The sequence below is a fragment of the Coregonus lavaretus genome, assembly GCF_964263955.1.
Source record: "Coregonus lavaretus genome assembly, chromosome: 29".
Taxonomy (NCBI): domain Eukaryota; kingdom Metazoa; phylum Chordata; class Actinopteri; order Salmoniformes; family Salmonidae; genus Coregonus; species Coregonus lavaretus.
In genome coordinates, this window is record NC_140016.1 from 21,403,396 (window position 1) to 21,427,375 (window position 23,980).

At 38.6% G+C, this 23,980-nt stretch overlaps 2 protein-coding genes across 2 annotated transcripts; one reads left to right on the plus strand and one right to left on the minus strand.

The window, feature by feature from the left end:
- Positions 1-3,795: 3,795 nt before the first annotated feature.
- Positions 3,796-6,892, minus strand: LOC311104668 (zinc finger protein ZIC 3-like; the record flags this gene model as incomplete). Its single annotated transcript, XM_084146542.1, has 3 exons — positions 3,796-4,428; positions 4,901-5,064; positions 5,902-6,892. The coding sequence occupies 3 exons, from the start codon at positions 6,890-6,892 to the stop codon at positions 4,243-4,245; spliced, it is 1,341 nt and encodes a 446-aa protein (XP_084002668.1). The 3' UTR covers positions 3,796-4,242.
- A 10,534-nt stretch (positions 6,893-17,426) lies between these two features.
- Positions 17,427-21,195, plus strand: LOC311104685 (zinc finger protein ZIC 5-like; the record flags this gene model as incomplete). Its single annotated transcript, XM_084146563.1, has 2 exons — positions 17,427-18,387; positions 20,558-21,195. The coding sequence occupies 2 exons, from the start codon at positions 17,427-17,429 to the stop codon at positions 21,193-21,195; spliced, it is 1,599 nt and encodes a 532-aa protein (XP_084002689.1).
- Positions 21,196-23,980: the final 2,785 nt, after the last annotated feature.

Consider the following 23,980-nt stretch of genomic DNA (forward strand, 5'->3'; position numbering starts at 1 on the left):
CTCAGAGACCCCAACACCAACGGTTACATGCACGCAATAATGCCATTATTGTGGATAGTCAGATTAATATAATAGTTGGATTAAAACGTTTACATGCTTTGCAAGAAGAACTTCCGAAATCAGGCCACCTGATAAATGCAGAAAATCGCCAATCAAAATAAACGTTCTACCACAGTGACCATGTCATTTTTGGAAAGCATATTTGATGCTGAGTTCTGACATATAAAGTTTGTATGTGAAAACTACTTCTAAAACGCATACATTCAGTTGTTTCGAACTCACTTCACTCGCGCTAAAGAGGGAGTCTCGCTCCGCTGGTGCTAGCACATGCGTAGATCAATTACACCGCTGGAACATTATCTAATAATTCGAAAGATTGCTCAGAAAACCAGGTGTTTTAATCGGCGTATGCTTACTTCGATTTTGACTTTACGCCTATTAAGATAAGCAAAGTAAGGTGACTATTGCCATACATGACTATTGCCGTACTCGGTCTTCTGCCATAATCAGTTTAATATCGAATTATTAGTATGCATGTAAACGTACTATACCCGTAACAGTTTGTGCAGACTTTGCCAGTTGGGAAGAGGTTTGATTATAGATGATGATATAGGTTTGAGTATAGATGACTATAGGCTACTCCAGATATGATGAGAGCACATCTGTGACTGTGAGCGCTAGTCGTGGATAGATTGTTTTGTGCGGTGCCAAAGCTGTTCTATAGTTCCAAATATATTCCCGTCCATATGTCAAGATGAATGAACACTTCATATTAATGCTATTCACATACATAGAGCCTACTACTGTATTCACAAACACCACTGTCAGACAACCGCTACACATCTCCTACCACGTGACTGCCAGTGCTTTCTAATCCCATTGAGAATCCTCAGAAAGGAGCCTTTCATGTTTTTCTTGTGGATATAGGCCTACACTTCGTTTTCTCATCTCAAAACACGATTATGCTAGGAGTTATCGGCTTGTATTAGGTTGTATTCGTCTGAATAATGTATTATTTAGGCTTTTCTTCCGATATGCCATCATCAATGCGTGGCTCAGCTTTCGTGAGCGTTGTTTCACAGAGCCACTCGTAGGGAAAGCCTATCCCATTTTTTGACGTCATGGGGTCCGCTAGAACTTGAACTGCATGGGTAAGAAAAAAAATGTCCTGGCATGGGTAAGAAAACAAATGTCCTGGTGAAATACAAGAGCGCGTTTGTGCAAGAGGAGGGTAAACGGAATTTAAATACAGTCTTAAATCTGTTTATATGTGAAGATGGGGGTAGGGCAGGGCTGGAAGTGGGGGTAGAGTATGTGGGGGTAGGTCCCAAAATACTGTGTTGTAAATATGAAGTCTTATAGCTATACAGCATTCATTTACAATCATAGCCTACAATCATCACTGAGTAAAGTTAAATCATGATTCAAACATGATAGGCTTCTATGTCTCCCCCATGATTACTGAGGATTAGGCGACCAGTTGGTAAACATATATTTTTTCAAGGGTTTTTGCTAGGCTAATGCATATCAATTGTTTAGCATTATGACTTATTTTAATTCACTTATATTTTAGTTTAATAGATTGATATTATTTAATATTTGTAGAGTAGCCTACTTACAATTAATATTTCATGAGACTCCTCGATTATAGGCTACAACAACGTTTCTCAAAACGATTTTCCGCTGTAGTTGTCCATACATTGGCAGCAGCACTCAGCACGCATGCGTAAAACGACTGACGTGGTGCTCAGTGGTTACTTTTGGCAGCCTGAGTAGCCTAATAGGCTGAATGACGATACTTTCCTGCTAACTCATGTCCTCATTTGCCTCACTCTCTTGGCTTACTTTTTAGTAGTTGTTAGTTTGTTAGTTCTCACGTTGTGATCCCATTTAAGTGGCACTTTCATTCACACATGGCGTATGTTTTGTCCAATCGCACCTCCTAGAAAGCACCAAGTAGCCTACAGTCGATAACTTTTCCAGTCCATCTTCCCAGAAACAAGATGCTAAAATGGCGCCTTCCTCAGTGTCAAGTTCAAGTGAAGTGCCGACTCTCAAAGACAAATGTAATTTCTGTATGATCTTAGCAGAGAGTATAGGCTAATACAACAATGACAAAGAATGATAAACGTCGCAGTTCGTTAGTTTTCATAATTTTTTAATTTCAGTCAAAAATTTATTTTCACATTTCTTCATAAATAGTTGGTAAAACAAACAATCCAACGAACGATAGCCTACTTTAAGTTGTACAAGGAACCTTTGTCTCTTCCCGCTAAATAAGGAATAGGCTTGCTGTTGTATCATCGTTTGCCTCGATTGTGGCACAGTGACACAGTTCATCAGTAAAACATTTTGCTTTTCAGGAATAACTTGGAGTGTGACCCATTTCTCCCAGAAAGTGTTACAACATCACATTCTAGCTGCGTTTCTACATCAGAAATGTGCTCCGACTTCAGGCCATGGGGCATAAGGGTTGTGGGAATTAGAAAAAAGTATTTATTTTAAATTAATGTATAGAAAATAGTATATAAAACATATATTCCTTAAATTATTTAAATAAACGTATTTTATATATCACTGTCACGTACGAGGTACTGTTTTTACACTTTGTTTTAAAAGTAGTGCTGGTGGTCTGAAATCGTTCTCATAAGCACAATATATTTTGTGGTATGCATAAGATTAAATTCTTGAAAATAGGTTACAATGAAATGCTGTAACTCTTTGTGCCACTGAACATATTTTCCCCAACCCACATAGCCTATATCTATTAGTATTCCTTAGACTTAATTCACACAAAAATGTTTTCTCGACAGGTTATTCACACAAAACAAGCAAATGTGTAATCAAACTGCTCTATATGCAACACCACAGTACTTATAACAAATAACACGCTTAGTTACACAGAATAATTACATTTAAAACAATGCAAGCTGACAGACAAAAAAACTTTTATTTTGAAGATACTGTGTTGTGACAGTTCCATTGTTGCCGATGCACACATTTAAACATACTTGCACATAGACATTGTTGGAACTATAAAGGACTGCCAATACTGGCTCATATGTTTGGGTATTTGACCCGAATTTGAAATACTCAAAATACTGTCACCTTGGTTTGGAAGTCATGAATGAACTAGGTATAACATCTGTCAATGGCTGATGGATCTTTCGAATCTGAAATTATGCTACAAATGAACTCTACTCTCTGATTCTATAAAAGTCAAATACACAAAAAAGTTAATTTGACCAAAAGGATATCGACAGAACCGTTTTATATAGTTTGCCACCTCAATTGATTACAATTCAGATTTACAGAATAGATGATTGACATGTCAATGGTCTCTCTCACAAGCTAAACAATAAGTGATGGAAAAATCAGCATCATATAGACTAATCCATAATATTTATATAGACTATATCGTAGATCCAAATAAGACACATGTATTGGTTAAAAAAAAGATACAATCGCAATATTGGAGCTTTATAGTTGATCATAGTTGTTTAATGCTAGCTGGTTATGACCCAAAACTGTACAGTCTTGTTAGAAAACATTTCCATAAATATCATTTAAGTTTCAGAACTTATACCCATAATTAAATTACAAATTGATAAATATGGCATCATGGATATGTATTTACAATGTTATTAACAAAAGGCAACGTTATATTTAACGGTAACAATCGTAACCTAATACCACATTTCTCCACCTGAAAACAGACATTGACAACAGATTCGACCCCATCAAACAAGGAAATACATTCACGAGTATATATTTATTTATGATTTATTTTTTGTTCAAGTTCAAGACAAAGACTTTGGCACGTTTCTTAAGACTGTCTGAAGTTTTAACAATCAATTGAAAGGCGACAGTAGTGTGTCACCGTTATACAAAACACCGTGAAATATTCTTAATTTTCCTTTATTTTTTAAATAAAAATTTGAGAAAATACATAAAATGAAAAATAAAATAATTATCTGAAATCTGTAAACTAAAAAAGGAAAAAAACATGTTTTTTTAATTCTTAGAAAGTATTATTTCATTATTTATGATTTATTTGTTTTCTTCGAACTCGGAATAAAAGTCAAATTTCGAATCCTGAGAAAGGACGAGGCCTGCTACTGGCTTGCTCTCATCTCCTCGTGTTGTTCCAATCCCATTTTGTGTACACCTTGGTGTGAGTACTTTTTAAGGTTTCCTTAAAACCTAAAACCTCTTGGTCCACATGAGAGCTTGCTTCTGACTTCAAACGTACCATTCATTAAAGTTGGGTGGCAGTCCTGCATCGCTGTGCCCAGATGTGTTTTGCACGGCTGACGGTGGTGTTTTTGTTGGGTCTTCAGTGTTCGCTGACACCAGAACTGGTGGTGTGGACGACTCATATCCAGAACTTGCTGCTGGAGAGGACTCAGAACCTTGAGACTCGTGTACCTGTAATAATAATAATAATAATAATAATAATAATAATAATAATAATAATAATAATAATAATAATAAATACATGAGGAGTTACCTATGATATATTGATATATATATATATATATATATATATATATATATATATATATATATATATATATATATATATATAGGCCTATAGCTTGGAGAAGAACGTTGAATATGTTACCCACTGATACACACTCAACACAAGCTATTTACAATTGACCCTTTGATCTATCAAATTGCTATTATATTGCAGGCTTGCAGCGTAATTTGCTTATCAAACTTAGCCTCCTAGTAAGTAGTAATATTTGGGAAATTAACATTATACTACACTCCAACCTAGTGAAATAGCAGTGAAAACTTTCAGCTGAGTATGATGCTGTTTTGGGGCTGATGCTTTGATTAGCCAGGCTGGGTCAATTGATTAATGTGTTTAAGGTGTAATTAACACGTTAATTACCTTCATGTGTTTCCTGAGAGAGCTGGGGTGCGTGTAGGACTTGTCGCACACTTTGCAGATGTATGGCTTGTCAGAAGTGTGCACGTGCATGTGCTTTTTCCTGTCACTGCTGTTGGCGAAGCGTCTATCACAGCCGTCAAATTCGCACTTAAACGGCTTCTCACCTGCAAGATGGAAGAAACACAATGAATTAACCCCTATACACAGTAGATTGATTAGCCTACCACCACGACATATGCAAACTCAACATGCTCTTGAGGAGAGATGTTCTGCTGGCTTGTTCACCATTGATGAAGTCTGCCCTGTGAATAGCAATAGCATGCATGTGTTCAATACAGGCCTACATTTGTTAAGCTACACAACAACGTGCAGTGAATGCTATTGTAGGGTTTGATGTAGTATGTACTTTGATATTAGACAATGGTTGTATGCTTTGTCGAAGTGTGTTTGCCTAGGCTACAATGCTACTACCCAACTGCTGCACTGATTTGTAGGATGGAGTAGCCTATAGCCCATCAAAAAAAGGGAGTCCATCCTAATGTAGTTAGGCTACTTCACTCACACTTTAGTTTTGAGAAAGTATGTGTCCGTCTCTCTCTTAATACACACACAACTCGATCAACACCTCGAGCGCGTGCAGAATAGCTTCTCTAATAGAGAAATATGTCCACACATGCCAACGTCAAAATATGCACATTTAATATATATTGAGATAGGCCTAAATGAGGCTATCAATTCCTTCAACAAATGCAATCTTCATTGCATAAAATAATATTATGGATATTTTCGTTCCAACATATTTGTTATCTATCCCAGTCTAAACTAGAAACCAAATTGCGGCCTTCACTCTTGCATTAAGCTATAAAATGCAACAATCTCTCCACAATATGCCTATTCTCTTTCCAATGCAATAGGCCTACTGCAAAACGAAAATAGTGGTATATGGATAGGCAACGTAAACGTGTGGCTTTTTGTCAGCAAACATGAGAAAAGTAAATTACCTGTGTGTGTTCTTTTGTGAATTTTCAAATTTTCCGACCTGGCGAATATTTTTCCACAACCAGGGAATGGACAGGGGAATGGTTTCTCTCCAGTGTGCACTCGAATGTGGTTCACGAGTTTGTACTTGGCCTTAAAAGATTTCCCCTCTCTCGGGCAATCCTCCCAGAAGCAAATGTGGTTACTTTGCTCGGGGCCGCCAACGTGTTCCATGGAGACGTGCGTCACCATCTCGTGCATTGTGCTGAAAGTCCTTTCGCAAGTCTTTTTGGGTCGGTTCATCTGGTTCTCATCTATCCATTTACAGGACATTTCTTGCTTTATGGGTTGCCTCATGTATCTAAAGAAGGCCCCAGGACCGTGGTGTGTTGGCACATTCATCCCCATATTCATTCCCATTGGGTGGTTGTAGTTGTGGAGCTGAGCGCCATAGGGGTCTGTCCGAGGGCTGGCGACCGGACGGTATGGGTCGGGTCTTCCAAAAATGTCCCCGCGTAAACCAAGATGCATTTGACTGTTGACTACATGTCCGCTTGGTGAAGTATGGCTCACGCCCTGGTCATGGAGCCCTGAAAACAACAGATGTCCTGGGTTATCGGAGATTCCAGGGGGTCCATGCAGGCTCCCCGCAGAAGCGGCAAAGATCCCATGCTGGGCACTCGATGCAGCGGACTCTCCAACGCCACGGTTTCTGAATAGAAAGTCCCGGGTTGAATTGAACGGTCCACCGCCGTACGAACCCACCTGTCCGCCGTGATGGTGTCCCAGGGCAGCTGCATATCCACTGGCTTGCGGGGTAAAAGCTGAAGTCTGACTGGAGGCTATATCGTGAGCCACCGGGCTGAGTTTGAAAGCTGCAGAGTGGGATGAATCAGCGAAGGGATTGAGTCCCAAACCTGGGTCTCTGTTCCCTATCTCATGGTGTCGCGGTGTTCCGAAACCCCCCACTCCTAGCGATGGGAACTGCGGACCGCTGTCAAGGAGCATAGTCATTGGGCTCAAGCGAATTTATAACGAAATTAAATTAAATTAAACTGAAACTCCAGGTTAGTAGAGCTCACTCTAACCTCGAATAACGGGAACCCGATTTCAGTGCGTTGAAACGGCAAAGAAGAATTTAAAAGTAGAAAAACAAAACAACAAAAAAACAATCCTTCGCTTACACAGCAGAGAGAAAAACTCCCGTGACTGGGATCCGTGAGAAAGAGGATCAAACTTCCCCCCCTTTCCAGACGAATGATGTCCTTGGACTGATAAAGTCAATCACTCACTCCCTGCACATAAATGAACTCTGGAGGCAGTGCTACGACGCCCAATGAGAGCTCAGCTACCCATTTGGCACGTGACGCCAAAGAAGGAAGTTAATTGGCTAGATGTCTGTTGATTGGCACGGGTTGGTATTGAAAATGGCAGTTCGTCTCAATGGTTTAATTTGATTGGTTAGTGCAGGCATTATTTTGCAGGTAAGGTAACAGAGCAAGCACTCTGTCGCTTCAATACCATGACCCTTGTTTATTTCCCGTGTTATAATGCATAAACTGTGGCAGAAGTCGAATAAACACCATTATAAGCTGTAAATACCCAGAGGACAATAGTCATAGCAAATGTTTATTGTAGATTGTCCTAACAAAGTTACTGAAAATGTGTTTATCTGATACAACTTTAGAAAAAATAATCATTATTTAAATTTCAGCCTATGGTTTACATGTCAAATAATTCAGTCATACACGAGCATGCTGTTTAACCAACAATCACAATTAATCTTCTATGCATTGGGCAAAAATATAACATTTTATTTGGTGCATTTTGGTGGGGGCATACATTTGTAACGTTTACATGTTTCGGGAATAGTGTATTTCAAAATACACGTGTAATAACAGTAAATAATTCCTGTTTACAACATCTATCTATCTATCTATCTATCTATCTATCTATCTATCTATCTATCTATCTATCTATCTATCTATCTATCTATCTATCTATCTATCTATCTATCTATCTATCTATCTATCTTATTTGAGTATTTTGACTCTTATTATCTGAGGACATGAATGCAGTTGGCAGAGATCCGAAATGTGGCTTTCTTGAAGCCGCTTGAGAAGGGAGGGGGTCTTTTTTTTGCAAAGCTCTATAGGGTGTAAGACGCAGGAATAAAAGACATAAAGAAAGATGGCAGTAATTGTAATATCCTGAGATTTTTTGCTTAGCCAAAAATTCGTGCCATTGAGCGAATTTCACAGGGTAGCCGCTGACGCTGCAGGACACATAACATCTGATCAAGTTCAGAGACGCGTTGAGTGCTTCAAGCGGCGCTTTATATCTCCAATCCTTTCACATCCCTTACCCCTCAATCTGTCCCAGGAAGGAGTTCACATTCTTTATTTTAGACATCTGAAAAAAGAAAAAGAGAAAAATCTTCAAATCAGTCCTTCATTCTGCTTTTGGCCTTATCCACTCCGCAACCATTCCCACAACATATTCCTCTTCGAGAAAAAGTGTTTTAAATTGTAAGGTGAGTTTTCATATTCATACAATATTTAAATTCTCAAGGTTACTTTTCTTTTGAAGGAAAGCAACCGTGGAGTAATTGTAAGTAGGGTTCTGTGGAGGTGTGTAAATCTGTGCTTAAAGGCTTTTTTTTTTTTAAGTCAGCTCCGGACACATGTTTATGATATTCAGAACTTTAGTTGTTTCTTGTGGTACCTTGTTTAACGCCTAGCAGTCATCTTTTTTTCATCAAAATTAAACGTTTGTGCTTCTTTTAGAGCAGATAGATCTCAGCTGCGTTCCTAAACGCAACAACTGATTTTTTTTAACGAAAAACTGTATGATTCCCGCTCCCTCATTTTTCTCCCTACCGCGCGCGCTCTCTCCCCCCCCCCCTACATCCCTCCCTCCCCACTCGTTCTCTCTCTCACACACACTCACACACACACAAACCCTCTTTTACTCTCTCTTCACTCTTTCGCCCCCTCCCTCTCTCTCTCTCTCTCTCTCTCTCTCTCTCTCTCTCTCTCTCTCTCACACACACACACACACACCGTGTGTGAAAGAGAGGGGGAACATGAGTTAACTGTGAATAGCCTTGCAGCCTTAGAGCTTGAGATTTATGGCGACCTTTGTGAACTTTCACAAGTGACAGGCAGTTAAGTTTTCTTAACTTTTCCTCTTCGATATTTTATTGGCTTGTTGAAACGAAAGGACTCGGTGAGGTTATTATATATGGTATGTTCACAGTGATGGTGTTACTATAAAATGATTAACGATGAGAAGCACGTGCACTGTTGTCTCTACAACGGAACGCTCAATTAGATTAGACACCAAGTTCTCCGCAATATTAGGAGAGTCTTGGAGTGTAGACTATGGCGAGAGTTGTTCACCGACCTTTGGCATCAGAAAGGGCCTCGTGTGTTGTTACAGGTTACTGTCTTCACCAAATAATCGAAAGCAACTGTTGCTCGCGGAGAGCCAAACACATAATGTGATGCAGAAACGACCTATAGGCCTAATGTTCTTGAATTTCAGACGAATACATTGATCCAGATGCGAGCATTATCTACAACTTTGCCGAGAACCACATAAAACGTTAGTTTATTTATATTTAATTTGTCTTTAATTGGAAAATACTATATCCTATTGAGTTTCCAACGACACATTTCGTGACCCAACTGGTTGTACTATAAACAAGATGAAACAAAGTTAAGTTATCCAATTTTGCCATGTTGATGTAACAAACTGAAGATCACATACAGAGGGATTACTGGATTTAGTACCAGGATATTGTGGGGAAAAAATTCCCCACTTCCGACACTCCTTTTAGAATTATCAAAGCGTAGGCCTCTCAGATGCGTCGACAAGATTACACACTTTTTGCTGTTGTTGCTATCTACTCAAACATTTCGAGGTTTGTTGAATAAGACTGTAAACGTAGCCTACTACATTTGCCTCTGTACAAATTTAATTAGGAGGAGTATTTTTTTAAATAACAAAACTTGTGTCTGTTGAAATTTTAACAGATTAGGTCCTGATACTGAAATGTTAGGCCTATGTCTTTTGCCCTCAGTATATTTTGTTTGTCGACACTGGTTCAGTACTTACTGTATATTTTTTTCTTTAACGGGGTTTGATTTGAATGAAACATGATAGCATCTTATTATTAGGCCTTAGACACTTTATATATATATATATATATATATATATATATATATATATATATATATATATATATATATATATTTAAATTGCTATCACAATACACACTATTTATTATCGTCTCATCGTTTGCATTGGTGTAGCTAAACACTTCTGTTAAATGTAAAAATTGTCATGCATGGACATATTTTGCTTTCGTTTGATTGCTTGCAGACAAATTGATATGCTAAAATATCTCCATGAATGCAGCCTACATCATTTTTTTTTTCACTAATCAACCGCCGACAGTGTAATGTCCCAATTTGAATGTGTAATTAACTTATGTATTGCTTGCTATGCCTTATTTAAGTGTTATATTTACCAAGGTGATTCTTTTTTAGCTCATGTAGCTTCAGCGAGGAAATCATTTTCGGTAGACTGTTGCATGCTCATAATATTTGGCCCTGAGCATGCGCATGAGCTTCGCAGAAACACTGTTCTGGTAGTCTAATATCTTGTAAGACTATTTCTTATACAAATCGCTCTCTGCGTTGAGAAAATGGGGTAAATATACTGCACCACCATTGCCTTGATAATGTACAATTCATAATTGTCTTGCGATGCAAAGATCCTCCAGAAAATATAACAAATATAATCAAATGTACCTATGCAATTTATATCAATGCAGTCTTAAGGACACAAATTGTGAGATAGCTTGTTGGCCTAATGCACTTTTCTTATCGACAGTGTCAATGAAAACTATACTGGACATGGTAAACAAATTAATTGTATTTGATAGCTCACATTTGAAATATTTGACAAACTATTCGAATTCCAGGTTAATATAGATGTCTTTGTGCTATGGTTGTTCATTATTAGTATGGCTGGGTCTCTCTCTGAGGTGTAGCGGTGCCTGAGATTAAGCCGCGCGTGCAGTAGCCCTGGACAAGTTTATTGAGGAAACTTTCCTGCTCAACAGTTAACCCAATAGTTACCAAACAAAAATATTGTCTATCATTCACTGTCAATGTAAACAAATTAAAACTGAATTATAATCCAATATATATATATATTTGATTATGATTCAGTTTGAATTTGTTATATACATACATTTCAATGTGTAAACTATACCGAATTTCTTCCTGAATTGAATCGCGGGAAAATATGATTTATTGCATGGTCAACAGTAATTGAGTTAGTCTGTCGTTATTTACATGAAGAAGTTCAAATGAATCGGTAAATGGTGTTAGAAACACTGGTCAATTAATGGATACTGATACATGGTGTTGATGTGTTGTTTTTCTGTAACGGATTGCAATATATCTAAAAGGATTTTAGGTGCACTCATGTTTCGACCAATCTTGTTTTAGGCATGCATTTTGGTGTGAATCTGAAAACATAATATGCGGTTTTGACACAGTGCATTATTAAAAAGTATTGTATAAAATACACTTGCTCAGCTTATGGGAAAGGCCTATCTTTTCACCTCCAAATCGGCAGAGCGAAAAACCAAGAGAGAGCTTCTCTTAGAGCAGAGTGGACAATACACAGTGCCTATATCCAATGGGACTATTAGACATGTGCATACATGTTCATGCACTCATATTCATATTTATAACAACTTAAATTAAGGTAAAGTCAGAGTCCATTTTTGGATTCTGTCTGTAGTTTGTTATAGTTTTAGTTATAGTAAAAAAAAAAAAAAAACATTGTTAAAGAGGCAAAGTTCTTAAAAACTGGGCAAGATAGTTATTTATCATCCCATCTGGGACAGATGATATCATTTGACCACTGTTTATCCATGTTATTGTCCATGTTATAGACACAAGTACCCCTTCTGCTACTCAGAGGCAGCCAAGATCATAAAGGTCATATATGGAGGAGGAATACAGTACAAATCTGCCCAATCTCTCCCTGCATTAGCCATCGCGTGGGATGGAGTGCTTTGGCTGTTTTCTGCCATTTTTTGGGACTACTTTTTCAGATCGCTGAGTTTGGAAGTAAACTATCTTGAAGATACATAGATACACCTTTCCCTCAAAGATATACCTTTGTGTATCAATCAGTCATTGTCTTTCAGGGTTCATAACCTGTCCACTGCTAAGTACATGTTCTACTCAGATGTTAAAGGTCCAATGCAGCCATTTGTATCTCAATATCAAATCATTTCTGGGTAACAATTAAGTACCTTACTTTGTGATTGTTTTCAATTACAATTGTCAAAAAGAAACAAAAATAGCTTCTCAGTGAAGAGTAATTACTCAAGCAAGAATTTTGCTAGGACTGTCTGGGAGTGGTCTGAGTGGGGAGGGGAAAACTGAAAACTAGCTTTTATTGGCAGAGAGGTTTGCAACTCTCTTTCTTATTGGTCTATTAACTAATTTACCCTGCAGGCAGGCCAAAACTATATCCCACCAAAATAGGTATACATTTTGGTGGACTTTTAAACAGCTTTTACACTAAAAGGGCCTTATCATCATTTTCACAATTTCACAGTATTATTCCAACCTCATAGTATGGAAATATATATAAAACACAGATAAATCACACTTTTTACTATCATGTTGGAAATGTGTCTTTCCTACATTAAAGGCCTTTAATGTAGGAAATACACATTTCCAACATGATAGTACATGACAGTGCACACTTTGGTGTTTGTGGTCATTTCGGTGGGTTGGAACAAGTGACTCTACTACGAGTTCAAGACATGCACCATTGACCCTTGGCTTTTTAATCATGTCTGTGATATGGCTTATCAACATGGCTAATTGACCCCTCGCTGCGATTTATTGGAACATCTGTCTGCAAATGGCCTCACCCTAAACCTCTTAATTCATCTACATTTCATAAAGTCATGACAAGAGGGCAGTGCCAGTGAATAGTTTTAGACACACATGGACACACACGGATACACACACAGATACACACACACAGATACACACACAGATACACACACACAGATACACACACAGATACACACACACAGATATACACACAGATACACACACACAGATACACACACAGATACACACACAGATACACACACACGGATACACACACAGATACACACACACAGATACACACACAGATACACACACAGATACACACACAGATACACACACACGGATACACACACAGATACACACACACGGATACACACACAGATACACACACACAGATACACACACAGATACACACACACAGATACACACACAGATACACACACACAGTTACACACACGCACGGTTACACATACACGGATAAACTATCATTTTATACAGAGAGTCAACATGGTCTAAATCACCAAAATGATGACCTATGAACTGATATCACTAATTGTCTTTTCCATTAGTTTATTTTCCACTTCGGCTGGTTTTATGGGTGCATCTATGAAATACATGAAGCTGCCCATGAGTCCTGTGCATTTTTCTCTATTACAGTGTAATAAAAGGCCTGAGCAGAGTAGTTTTTCACTTATTTGGGTATGATTCCTGTTGATTATCGTATAGGACTAAGTAATAACAGGTCATGAACAATGTGCACAGCCGTGCAATTTACAGAGGGCCCTTTCTAACATGGCGATGGGTGCCATTTTAAACAGCATTCGATCATCGCAGACACATTGCGAAAGCTAAATAGAGCTAAGTATAGGTAAAACCCATGCCTGTGCATTAGGTTATTGCCCTGATATTCAACTACTGTCATAAAATTGACTTCATAATATAAACTTCTATGTTAACAACCATTTACAGCATTTGTGTGTTCTTTGTAGCCGAGTACATGTTGATTCTGCTGTGGCTATAGGTTACAACTCAGGCCTCATAAGCCACTGTTGATATCAGTTTCTGCTATTCTATGGCTGTGTATTTTTTATGTGAAGTGTGACATTTTATTGTGATCGTCTTACATGTATCATGTATTGAATGCAATCAATACTATTAGTGATAGCCCTGACCCTTGTCTAGTGTGTTGGTAGTCACAATTTAGCTGTAAACTGTAGGCCTAAGTCTTGAGTTAGCAATCAAAACTAACTTTAGTTATATCAACTTTAAATTTAGAGTTATCCTAACTAATACCAAATTTACTTTGACTAATAAAATAAAGTAATGTCAACTTTACAGTTTGTCAGTATAACTTACTATTTATAGTTGAATTAATTTAGGTTTTATTAGCGATAACTAGCCTACATTTTGAAATGACTTCATATTTTCTATTAATCTAACTTGCTATCCAGTTAAGTAGACTATATATACATTGACTAAACAACCCTAACCCTAGCAATGATATCATTGAGATTTCAGTAGGGAACATTATGCTCCCATCTGTCTCTTGCTCATGTGTGAGCTTTTTCACCAGTTTCAAAACTGGCAGTGCACTCAGTAAATGTCAACCAACAAACAGACCACTTTAACTACAATGACATTCTCAGTAACAGTTACAGAAATGTTGTACTTGTTACTTTTTACATGTGGTTGTTTATCTACCTTCGTTGAATGCACTAACTGAAGTTGCTCTGAGTAAAAGTGTCTGGTAAATGACAAAAATGTAAATACAAAAATGTATGGTTGCAAAGCATGGTGGGTACCTTTCTAATGAGCTCCGCCCCTCGAGAATAAGTTGAAGTCATCTTAACTTGACATTTTTAGTCAACACAACTGTTATGTTGCTTCAGTTGTTTTGACTTCATGGTTGTGCATTTCTAAGTTGAGTAAGCACATCGTTTTTTGGTAACTTAACATTATTTAATACGTTTTGACATTTTGAGTGAGTTGAAGTCAACTCAACTTTTAAAAAAGTCAACTCAACAAATTTCGCTAATGTAGTTGACAGCTGCTAGATAAAATGAGTCATTTTGACTGGATCTCAAGAAAAAAAATTACAGTGTTTCAATCAATTTCACATAAAATGTTAGAGGACACAACCTAAAGATGTTGGGTTGTTTATGGATATGTTGCATGTAGCTGTTATTAGGACTATAAGGAAATCATGCCATATGCAATATCATTGGTCAATAGATCAATAAAAGGGGCGGCAGGTAGCCTAGGGGGTTAAGAGCTTTGTGCCAGTAACAGAAAGGTCGCTGGTTCGAATCTCTGAGCTGCATAGGTGAACATTCTGTCAATGTGCCTTTAAGCAAGGCACTTAACCACAATTGCTCCTGTAAGTCGCTCTGGACAAGAGTGTCTGATAAATGACTAAAATGTAAACGTAAATAGACAACAGTTCTGAAAGATAGTGGGCCTCAATGAAAGGTGCATGCGGAGGCAAATGGCAATGTGCATAATTGATCATAAAAGTGAGTTTTCACCAACTTTATTGATCTACTTTTTGTTTTACAATTTATTTCGAAAGGAGGATATCCCCTAAAACCTTGAAACCCCGTTTTAGGCTATTTTATAGGCTATACTATGCTAGTGACTGAAACGTGATGTTGTGAGTATAGGCCAATGTATATTGCCAATGGACTTCAGCCATTTTTTTCGGAAAGGCGCCAGGTTAAAGGCCGAGCAACCATTACAATAATTACAAAGTTTGGCCAATGCTGTTTGTCTATGTTAAGACATCTCGCTCGTTTTGTCTGGGCCTAGTCCCTTGTGACATCAGAACAACAATGTTGAAACTGGATTTGAAAGTTAGAGGACAACACAGTCTTGATAAATAATAGTTGACTAATTAAATCTACATTCGATGTGCACCCCCACAAGTGGCTTAAATTAAAATGTATGCCTTCTATAACCAAACGAAGACGCATGGACTATTAATTTGGGAACATTGTTTTTTTTTGGCCTGCATAATTTACAACTAAAACCCGCTAAATACAACTCTAATCATTTGGCATGAAAAGTTACTGTTTGAAATGTGTTTGCCAGACAGACGAGTAGTTGCATGGCCCGAGTTCCGCTTTTCACTGCAGCCCTTGGAGATACAGTTTACTTTTCACAATAGTTATATTTTCACTGTTCATTTTCTACAAGTGAAAGATTCTGCTGGTTGAACACCTATACAAATTATACATCACAGTTTCTCCTCATGATCGTAGCCTACATGCATAAAACAGGACAGAGTGGATCCCATTAAAGGCGCTACGGTAGCCTATATGAATGACTGCAGTTACAGTTGTGTGTCTGGAAATGAAGAAGGTTGACTTTGCTAAACATGCTCGTTAAATCAGGTGATGTAGCATGACGTGAGAGAAAATCCAATCGGTTTAGAGTTGTCAGCGAAATGAAAAGTAGTCTGGTAAGAACACGGAAAAAAATGAACGGTTTATGGAACACGTTTATGGAAAGCCATTGGAAAATCAAGGTGTAGGCCTGTTCGAATATCAATAAAATAATTATACGTTTTTTTCCAAATTAGTTAGTAGAAACCCATATGCAAATTGTCTGCTTGTTTTGATGGGGTTATTGCCCTTTTGCCTTGAGGCCAGAACCTTGTACCCCCACCATTCAGCAAGATCATGCAACGGAGTGCATGCAGATTGATGGTTTCATATGTTAGTCTGGCTATCCGGACATATTGTGCTCCATTGACTTGCAACAAAACTTTATCTTCTGTCATGTCAACTTATTTTTATCAGCAATTCACATATTGTGTTTTAAAGTGACTTAATTTTTTGTTTAGCAAAATATTGTTGTTGTTTTTAGTACGCCAAATGTTTTGATATTGTGATTGTTTTAGGTCTTTTTAGGGTATAGGGCTACTCTCCTTTGTTTTTGTTTGGCCCCCCCGTCAGAACTGAAGAAAAAAACCGGAATCTTAACCTAGAATGTCATTTTGGAACCTATTCCTACCAGTAAAATAAACATTTAAATGAAATTAAAAGCTCTGACGTTTGATACTTTAACATTGCATTTCAATATCTTACTTTTGTAGACTTCCACACAAAAATGTCCAGTAAATAGAAATTTACGAATAGGCGCTTGTATTGTGGCGCCTAGAGTCAAAGAGCCACCAACATTTGGCAGTGTATACCGCGGCACATTTCAAAGCATTTTCTCTGAGATATTTGAAAACGGAGTCGTGCAGTGAACGCCTGCGTGTCCCTTTTAAAACAAACCCAGCGCCTGTCAATCATACCACATTCCAACCAATCCCAAAGGCCCTTTTTTAAAAGCAGGTTTGCCTGCTGTGCTTTTATATTGCACCATGGCCTGTTTCGGAGCATTTTTACTACCACTGTTATTGCCACAAATCAAGAGGGCAAAGTGAACGGCATGGGACTCACACTAACTTTAACGAACTTGAGTCTGGTTCCTGCTACTGGGAAGTTCACGGCCAACAATTTCACATGCAGATGATAAACAGCAATGAAAATGGAAACAAGATTTCTAGGTAAATCTTGAGCACAGAATTGGTTGATTTTGCAAACTCTCAGACAAACTCACAGCAAAACATGACAAGCCTGTCGAGGTTTAGTGGCTGCCCTCTTTCTTGCGTCAACCCCGGGGAGAGCAATACTGAACCCAGCGTGGTGCTGCCACCTTTGGCAGGGGAGCACATGGGGCACCCCACTGGCAGTTCCTTAAAACTCTGCCCCTCGCACAATTTGCGAGACTACCCCGAGACGAGGTCCAGTGCATATGTTGACCATTCGGTTCCCCATTTTGCAGACTCTGGATACTCCAGCCACCGGTTAGAGCACAGCCCTAGGGGTATTATCATTGGAGCCAATCTTTCTGGAGCCGGAATGCCACCCGTCACTGATCAACTGGCATCAAGAAGTAACCAACATGGCGGGATTGGAAGGTATCGTGACCTGCCTAGCTATAGAGATAGCAGAAGCCATGCTTTTTTCACCGCATATCACGAGCAGGCCCATGGTTCCTCCGACGCAACCCGAGATCTCTCCGGTCAAGTGATGTTGGGTCTACCTGGGGACCTCCTCACCCGGACGCACCCTTATGGCCAGAGCATCAACGGCCCCAGGGGAAATAGCCAACAACTTGTTTCTCAGTTCCTGGGTCTCTACAAACCGCTGAACATGGCAATTCAGCGTGGAGGGGGTGACGCTTTCCTCAGGTGCTCCAGACAGAATCTGAAGCACGAACTGGTGTGTAAGTGGAGTGACAGCCAAGAGGGGTCGGGGAAGCAGCCATGCGCCAGAACTTTCGGGACTATGTATGAACTTGTCACCCATGTGACAGTGGAACATGTCGGAGGACCAGAGCACTCTGAATACATGTGTTACTGGGAGAATTGTCCGAGGGACAGAAAGCCTTTCAAAGCCAAATACAAGTTGGTGAACCACGTCAGAGTCCACACAGGGGAAAAGCCATTTCCCTGCCCTTTCCACGGCTGTGAAAAAGTTTTTGCAAGATCAGAGAACCTCAAGATTCACAAGAGGACACACACAGGTATGTAACTATTAGTGTAAATAATAATAATGATAATAATAATAATAGTAATAGAAATTAGCTAACATAAAAGTTGGCAGAGAAAGATCTAATCAATTATCAAATTTGCCAAAATCTTGTAAATTTTGGGGGGCTAAATTTACTCGGAGAAAATATTGATAACCTAATTTAAACCACATTTTAAATGTTTAATGTTATATTTTACTAAATTATATTATTATATACACAAGTTAGATTGTGTAACACAACTCAGTCTTATCTCTATGTATAATGACACTATAATAACATTTTATAGTGCACAAAAATATTAGCAAAAGCAATTGTTTGAACAAACTTTTGATTGTTTTCAATGACAGTCACTGTCTGCCATGCCAGATTTTTTACAATTAAAATGTGCATAGTCTATTATTATTTAAAGAAATTATATTATAATAATAATAATTGTTATTATTATTATTATTATAAATATAAATATTTTTTTATTAATATCGTCATATTGTCGTCGGTTGTCATTGTTTATGTTGTTCGTGGTGCTGTTGTTGTCTGTGTAGTTTCTATAATATGGTTATGACTTTATAGCCTGTCATTATTGGTGTGGTGGTAGTTGCACAGGAGAGAAGCATGGGCAACTGCAAATAGTAGGACAGAAGACCTGTAGTACTACTGCTGTAAACAAGTAGATTTCAGGCCCATTTGTTTGGGTGCTTTGCCCACTCTTGCGCTTAAATAAATAAATAAATAAATGCCGGGACACCGGAGAGTTGTGACGTAGCTTTTAAGCTTCGCTCAGTTGCAGCCCCAGTAGGGGGACTCCTCTCTGCGCATGCGCAGGAACAACGCCAGACGTACTGTAGTAGTAGAACACAGCAGCCAAGTAGGTTATGACGACACAGGTTATGTTGTTATGTAGGTTATGTTATAGACAACACAATGCCTTTGTAGTCTGATCTCTGCTAAATTTCACAGAGATTAACAGGATTTAAATGTTAAAGTGCAGTGAAAATATAGGTCGTAGATAACTGAACACAGTTTATGTTGTCCTTTAAAAAAAATAAAAGAGTCGAATGCTTCCTTAAAGAGAAATGTTGTGTGGACAAAAAATAATTAATAATGATGTCGTTGGTAGCCAGAGTTATCTAAATCAACACACAGAGAAAAACCTTCAGTGACAAACTTTTATGGTAAGAACCCTTAAATGTTATACATGCCAATGCCACGTTATAGCAAACTTTGCTGTGATGTTAAAATGTAGGCCTACGTGACAACATTGATTTTGGATTGAATGAATAGTATCGTTTTAATCGAATTAAACAGTAAATACAGATGCATGTATGGAAATATTAATAAATCACATTTCTAATAAATGTTTGTCTGGGGAAAAATATTATTTTAGAAATAAATTATGGTTTGTTGGGACTTATTGAGACGAGAAAACACATTAATAACAAGGGTCAGACTTGGAGAGATCGACGGTTTGACATATTCCTTGGTAGATGATGGGCCTATTTACTGCAGCCTTGGGGTAAATCGTTGACGATATGAAGGGAGTTTCGTGGGTATGGTAAACTTCTATGGGAATGATCTGTTCCACTTCTTGCCATGTTGATTATCTTCATGATTATCTTCGTCATATCTTCGATACACTTTTCGACAGAAGTGTCAGTTTAGAGTAGTTTTTGGGGCATTTTCCTTGTAGGCCTATATTAAGCTACAGTTTTCATTAAATGTTCATTACGCTTTGTGCAATTCTACCCTTTATTCAGGGTTTAGGCCTACAATCGAAGTTACGGTTTAGGGGTTATATTAAGGTTAATATTAAGCCTAAGGTTAGTGTAAAGACAACACAACTGTCTTAAAACATGAGCAAGTTTAATGTAGGCATTCACATGAATTGTAATTGCACATTACCCAGGGATAATGAACCCACAACTCAAATCGACATGACTTTCTAATATTTTAAGAATGTTTTGGAATTAGGCCTATAGGCCTACACACCACTTGGTCATAAACTCCCAATTATCATCATTTCGATCGTCACTTCTTTATGTGCAAATGTATAACAATATAAATGTAAGTTTAGATGAGTTCACAAGCCTAACCTAGAGGTTTAGTACACATCAGGCACCAACCATATCGTAACACGCGGTCATTTCTCTCTTTGCACGTTTAGGTGAAAAACCTTTTAAATGTGAGTTCGAGGGCTGCAATCGGAGGTTTGCTAACAGCAGCGACAGAAAGAAGCATTCTCACGTGCACTCCAGTGATAAACCCTACATGTGCAAGGTCAGAGGGTGTGAGAAGTGTTACACCCACCCAAGTTCCCTCCGGAAGCACATGAAGCTCCACTGCAAGGTCTACAGCGCGAAAAGCAGCGATGGGCGCGAGGGGGACGGGGAACACCTTGCAGAGGCCAGGTCACCTGACGTAACGGATCAAGCCGAAACGGCCGTGTCCACCACCGTGACGCACCCTCAGCCGCCCACCTCCCAAGAGTCCTTATCCCCTGAGCTTCAAAACGAGTCGACTCTGAGGTCACGTTTCCATCACACATTCGACAATAGTTTGGACTACTCCTCACATAGGTCGCAGGGCCTCTTGGATCCATTGTTGATACAGAGGAGCGGTTACAGACCTGAGCCCACCCAATACCCATGCAGCCAGGCAGGCCACAGTTTCGCCCAGAGCTCCAGGACATTTTCCACTGCCTCACCCTTTCAGAAAAGTATTGTCAATGGGTGGTATACGTGCCACAGTGGCGTGGACGCTTTCTCACCAAAGCAGTGTAATAACAACATATCATCCATTTGACTCAGTTAAGTCGCCAGAGTGACGTTGGCCTACACAACTTGGGTCTATTTGTGTTATGACATCTGTTATTCTTGGATTATATAGGCCTAGGCCTATTATTGCGTGTGTTTTTGTTGATGTTGTAGGCTATAAAAATGTGCCACGTCGAAGTTATTATGTGTCGTAGTTTTGAAAACTTGCTAAACTATATATACAGCTTTGCAAAGTGCGTGATGGTAAGCTTTAACTGTTCTGTGACGCACAAACTCTATAGGCCTATGTCTGGTGGGCCTTGAGTTGTGTCAATTGTAAGAAACAGGCCTATTGTAACACACGTGTAGGCTACATTGAACATTCATCCCCCTTCTGTTGGAGTATTAGAATAGAACATCATGAATACAAATGCTGTCTACAGTACATCTGCCTATTATTTGAATGATCATCATCATAGATGCTTGCTATAGGACAAGGAAACGAAATGGATTCAACGGGAATATCTATGTGTGGTTATATATAGGCCTATATGAATATCTGAAAGTGGAAAACGTGATATAAAAGGAACTATACTTGTATTCTAACTTGGAAGGATATACCAGCATATGTAAAGGACTGGGTCTTCGTGGAATGTAACTGTATCGTATTGTGGGAAAGCATAGAAACGTGCATTACTCATGTCGTGTTTAATGTAAGGCAGAACTTGGAAATAAAATATTATTTAAAACCTATTATTTCTCGTCAAGTTTAATTTTGAGGCCAAATAACAAGTGAACCAATCATGACATCCTATGATTTGTATCATACTATAATTCAAAGACATATTGAGTATCATATCATTATACTCATTATAACACTCATTTGTTAAATATCATGATTAACATCAGATGAAGGGAAGGCCTATAAAGCTTTCAGCAGCTTTGCTCTTTTCCAAGAAGAGTGGAGTGTAGAATATAGTTTCTGAAGCATGATCCGCCTCTCCGCCTTTCGGCCTGCCCCCTCCCTCCTCAGCATACACTGACATTCTTTCTTTGTATATGGATATTTTATGCATTTTTGTGTAAAATAGTTTTTTTCGGCATCAGTCACAATCGACGGTATTCTCGATAATAATGTAAATGTTTAATTACAATTCTACTGTACATACTGTAATATGTATTATGCATTCAATATTTAATTAAAGTATATTCTCTTTGATCAGGCCCTGTAATTAAGCCCAATGCATTTTCAAAGAAAATGTGCTATAGTGCCACAGTGACTCCTCACAGACTCAATGCGCTTTGTTTATTTCAGTGTTACTAGATAACCGTGCACTGTTTCAGATTTCTTGGAATTGAATTAGCATTTCATACATAGGTTTCTTGGAATTGAATTAGCATTTCATGCAATACATTGAATTCTGTATAGGCCTGCACTGAATTCTGAGCATCTTGGTTCACCTAAAATAGCCGACCGCGAGCTGGCCAACGTGTTATACACGTGCCCATATACTCTCAATTTCATTTGTAAAATGTTATTAGGAGTGCACACGTATTAAGACATGAATCAAGATTCAAACCAAATCCTTGCGCCCTTGACAGTTGACGGGTTTCATTTGATAAGGAGCAACTTATCGAAATCAAGCGGAAATCGAGGTCAATAGGCTACAGGCCCATCATTGAATGTTTTAGCAAATGTCCGTTTCTGTACTATTTAGGACAAACAAACAGTGGTATTGATGACAAGTTTGTTGCTGTCTTGGCCCATGATGACACACAGTGATTGCGCAGGGGAAAGCCATTATTGATTGCAGTGTGCGCAGTTCAATCAATCAATCAAATTTTATTTATAAAGCCCTTTTTACATCAGCAGATGTCACAAAGTGCTATACAGAAACCCATCCTAAAAAAGTGGATATCCTAGAAATCACAGAGACACCTGGTCTACATTAGGGCGTGCGTATTTGCCACAGTCATAGCTGTGCGATTGTCTGGCCCATTTCTCAATTCCATTTCTCACAATATAGTTTTTCTCAAATGCGCGTCACAGTCTCCACCTCTGTGCATGCAAGAGCACACCATCCAAAGTACGCATTTTCAAGGTTGTAGGCCTAGGTGAAGGTTGCTTTCTTTGTGATTAACTACATTTTACTAATACTTCCTTATATTTTCTAATTGACGTCAACGTAGTTTGAGGTCTTTACCGTGTTGGTGTTTCTCATGCTGTCAGGTTGAGTCTGGAAAATATCTTCCTTACATTTTATTCTTTGATGCTATTGGCTATCTTTGTCAAACGGTGAAACGTGAGATTATTAGACCAGTTTGCTGATGTTTTGAAAGTAAATATGTTTAGTGATTTGTACAGCAAAAGTAATGGCCCTGCCCGAAAGCCCTGTTTATATACAGGACCTTTGGAACTAAAGTGAAATTCAATACATGTTGTATAACAATTACCTTTTACTAATGAAACAATGTTTATTGTACTATATGTTTCTACCCCATGGTTTTCATCACTGTAAGCAGTTGATATCCAATTGTAAGCGGAGTGCACAGACCTACACCGTTGTTCCTCTGTGGGTGTTTGCAATTTATATATATTTTTCCTTTATTTAACTAGGCATGTCAGTTAAGAACAAATTCTTATTTACAATGACGGCCTACCCCGGACGATGCTGGGCCAATTGTGCACCGCCCTATAGGACTCCCAATCAAGGCCGGATTGTGATACAGCCAGGAATCGAACCAGGGTCTGTAGTGACGCCTCTAGCACTGAGATGCAGTGCTTTAGACCGCTGTGCCATTCGGGAGCCCTGCTATGAGGTATTGTCTGAATT